Raw genomic sequence first — 4,183 nt, 5'->3', positions numbered from 1 at the left:
TATATATATACATATTTAATATAATTTGATGACACTTACTGCCATTGCTTGAAGATCATTTTCATAACTTTGCCTTAATTTAGCTGAAATCATTGATTCAGCTTTAGACATGTTCTCAATAGATCCTTTAACAGTAATGATTCGCTCCAAATTGAAGCTGTTAATGTCATTTATGCTAAAAAAAAAAAAAAAATGTAGAAAATAAATAAATAGAATAAAACCAAATGAATCAGTTAAGTATAAATAACAAATTAATTTTAACAATAATAATAATAATAAAATTATTATACCTTGAAACTGTGATCTTGGTATCGGTTTCTTGCATGATCCTCTTTATTGTGTTACCGGCCTTACCAATGATACGACCAATGAGGTTGTTATGAGCCAAAACTTTTAATGTAATTTCACTGTAAAAAAAAAAAGAAGAAAATAATATATTAAAAAAAAAATAGAAATGCATTTATTTAATTGTTACCATAGACTATACCTTAAACTTATTCGTATGGCATTTTCTGCCATTAAAAACCTTTCAGTGATTTGCAAATTAATTTAATTGATATCAATATAGTTTACCAAGGAATTAAATGGAATTTAATCAAAAAAGTTTCATTTACAGTCTCAAGTTTCATTTAAAGAAACATAAAATATTAGGAATATCTAGTATTAATTTGAATTATACAAGAATTCAATATTTATACAAAATGATGACATCAGATTAACGATATATGCTAATTAAATTAGCTGTTGTTACTCGGATTGACTTAGGTAAATATTATTACACAAGCCACTAAAATAACAATTAATCTTTCCTCATTCGACGGCTTTCAATGGTATTGTGAAACCGAAGAAAGTGCTTTTAGAGGATCAATAACAAAACAATCACTCATAATATAAATACTATATTCAAAGCATCTATTTTTATTACATATTTTGAAGAAATAATAACAACATGAACAGAATTTTTTTATTGATATTGAATAATTTACTCAAGTAATATAATTAAAATAATAAAGGAAATAATGTCCTTTGTTGCATACCCTTTGTTGTTTGTTGTAGCTTCTTGTTTCATCACTTCAAGGATCCTCTTGCATGCATTCGTACAATTCTCAGGGTTTCCATAAATTGTGATTGCCTTCTCTAATGAGCCGACGTTGTCCTTGCGATGGACATCCACTCTAATGTAACAGAAACATAAAAGTATAAAACCATATGCATAACCAATAGGTAGTGATAACAATAAGAGAAGACAAATTTGGTCAATAACAAAACAAAATGAATTCATATTTTAATCCTAACTAACCCTCTCCTAGCAACCTGTGAATAAAAAACAACTTAAATTGTTTCTTGTTATTTTTTTATTTACTTCGGTTGAATTAAACATTATTTGGCATAGAACTTTATAACTATAGATTTTATAGAAAGGCATCCCTCATTACTGTTTTGTCTTTACTTTTTTTAAACCAAATTTTTCATAACTTTTTATAATAGATTACTTTAACTGAATATAAACAAGGAAAATATTTTTGTAAATTAAAAAATATGAAGAAAAACTATCAAATCAAAGCTGCGAATTTATCTTTTTTCTGAATTATAGCAGGTTTCCTAGAGCCTTCCATTAACATTAACTTAATGTATATTTTTCAAATTCAAACAAGCACTTATAACAAAAGTGAAACCCCCTGTTTGAAAATTTTTTAAAAAATAGATTGTAAAACATAATGATTAGGATTGATAGGAACATAATTGTTATCATTGTTTCAAGCTGTTAAGGAGATTAGAAAACTTTATAAAGTTATGGTACAGTACAACATATGTTCTCTGGCAAAATGGTTAGTTAATAACTTTGTTTTTTAGACTTTTCTTCAATTAAAGATTAGAGCAGAAAAACAAGGTATCTCACACTTCAATAAATATCCTGGTCAAAATTCAAATCGTCAATTCTTTACATTTTACATATTTAATTTAACAGAACTTTTGAGGTTTTTAAGATAGTTTTTCTTCTGTTTTGAATTTTACCATCAGATCCAAAAATCTATCAGAAATTATTGTTGCTCATTTTTAGAAAAACAAAATCTAGTTTACTAATATTTCCCTAACGGCATTTAATAATGAGACAGAAGACACAGACACATAGTATCAGATAACATTAAGGTAACAGATAGAATTTAAAATCTATATAATCAAACATACTGCTCATCCCTTAACTCCCTTTAAGTTAAGTTTTAAATAAGGAAAAAGCAAACAATTTTACCCAAAATTAAAATACAGAAACAATTTTATAGGTAGAATATAGCTATGGAGAGATAGATGATTGATTACCTTGCTCTTGACTGCTGAGTGATCTGGCGGATGGTCGAACCCTGTCTACCAATTATGGCTCCGACCATGTCAGATTGCACCAAGATTCTGAGAGGGAAGTCCGTCTGCCTGGCACCACCACCCATTGCAAACCCTCTAGGTCCTCGGCCACCAGCGCGACCACCGCCGGGACCTCTCCTTTCCTGGTTCCCTTGAAGCTCCACTTTTAAGAATGAACCTTCATATTCTGTATTGTTAAGTTCATTTATGGCACTGTAAATTACAAAATATAACATTAATCATAATGAAAAATGAGTTATTAATCAAGTCTACAAAATTAACTTAATTTAAATAGCACATAAAAACCAAAAGAGAATTTAATTTTTTTTTTTTTTAACTTCAAAAAATTCTTTTTTAGTACCATTAATTAAAATAATAAAACATCAAGAGATAAATTTTTATTTTTAATGAATGCCTCTTGTCTTCCAGTCTTAGATGTGAATTAGCGAGGAAATGGCTCATTTTTCAGAAGAAAAAATTAATGTTTATAAAGTTCTAAAGTGAATCAACCTTTTTAAAATGCAACAAAAGAAAAAAGTACGATATATTCAAACCCCAAGAATGTTCCTATAATTGGACCACTTCTGAACTTAAAACCATTTTGGAATCAAGTAAAAAAAAAAATTGAAACATTTATTTAGAAACTGAACATAACTTTATCTAAAAATTTCCTTAATAGAAAACACGCTTTAGACTTAAATTGTGTGTAAAAAAATAAAATTATCAAAACTTAAAGTGGCCTCCTAGTATTACACTTTCCCTTAGTTAATCCATTTGGGCCTAAGACGTTAATTCTAGTTTTAAATACTTTAAAAGATAACAATTAAATAGTAAACAAAAAATGTTTACCCAAATAAAAGTTTTTAAGTGATAATAAAATAATATAAAATTGAATACTAACTGTTGTGCTTGATCAGGAGTATCATAAGTGACAATAATCGTTGCTGTTTGAGGATCTCGAGAGTTAACCTTTTCGCATGAATGTACTTGGCCGTATTGTGACAAGAGTGGTTCGAAGTCTTCTGGCCTCAGGTGAGGTGGAAGCCCTGAAACGACCAATCGGGTGCCACCTCCACTAGAAAGAGAAAATAGAAAAGATAAATAATATGAAAAAAAATACAGTTAAATACTAATATAACAAGCATAAATCGTTAATAACATAGGTAATCAACAAAATTATTTTATTTATTGAATATTTCAGCAGCAGGTAAAATAGTTTTAATCTGCCAATCACTAACATTCAAAAATTCTATTTAAAAGCTGCAGCCAACGATTAAGAATAATTAAATCCATTAAAACTTATTAACAAAATGCAAAATTCACCATAAGCGATGGGAATCCACTCTCCAATCTTTTTTTCTCAGATTAAAACGAAAATATTGCACACCAATGAAAATCCACATAATTACAATAAGAAATTTCTAATTTTAATGAGTTTTTATAAACTCTTTATACAAAATATGGTTATAAGAAGTAGTGCTGTAAGGAATGGAACCATGTGCATATCATTAAGGCTCATAATCAAGAACCCTTAGATCTTAAAGACAATATATAACTTCAAGAGAAGAATCATCTAATACAATTTGTCAATAAATAACACTAAAATATTATTTAAAAAATGATAAAAAAGAAGAAACCAGACAAAACATAACTATACAATTAAAAATAAACAATTAACTTGAATGTTGTATTTTTAATAAACATTACAAAGCTAAAAAGAAATGTAACTGCAGTACCAGGTCTTCCAACATCACAAACCAATTAATATGAATTTTAAAACTATTAAAATATTTTCGAATAAGAAATTATTCATAATATAAAATTA

General features: G+C 27.6%; 1 protein-coding gene across 1 annotated transcript in view; it reads right to left on the bottom strand.

Annotated features, from left to right (window-relative positions):
* Positions 1-4,183, bottom strand: part of Imp (IGF-II mRNA-binding protein) — a gene marked incomplete in the record, with an annotated part of 198,720 nt that overhangs the window by 11,874 nt on the left and 182,663 nt on the right. The window contains 5 exon segments of the mRNA XM_024360136.2: positions 40-175; positions 291-407; positions 1,038-1,175; positions 2,320-2,571; positions 3,260-3,433. Of these exon segments, the coding sequence (XP_024215904.1) occupies positions 40-175; positions 291-407; positions 1,038-1,175; positions 2,320-2,571; positions 3,260-3,433 (817 nt within the window).

This window comes from Halyomorpha halys, unplaced genomic scaffold (assembly GCF_000696795.3).
Source record: "Halyomorpha halys isolate HHAL.00 unplaced genomic scaffold, Hhal_1.1 Scaffold1036.1, whole genome shotgun sequence".
Lineage (NCBI taxonomy): Eukaryota > Metazoa > Arthropoda > Insecta > Hemiptera > Pentatomidae > Halyomorpha > Halyomorpha halys.
The sequence above is the reverse complement of the archived record's forward strand: the minus strand, read 5'-3'. Positions and strand labels throughout refer to the sequence as shown.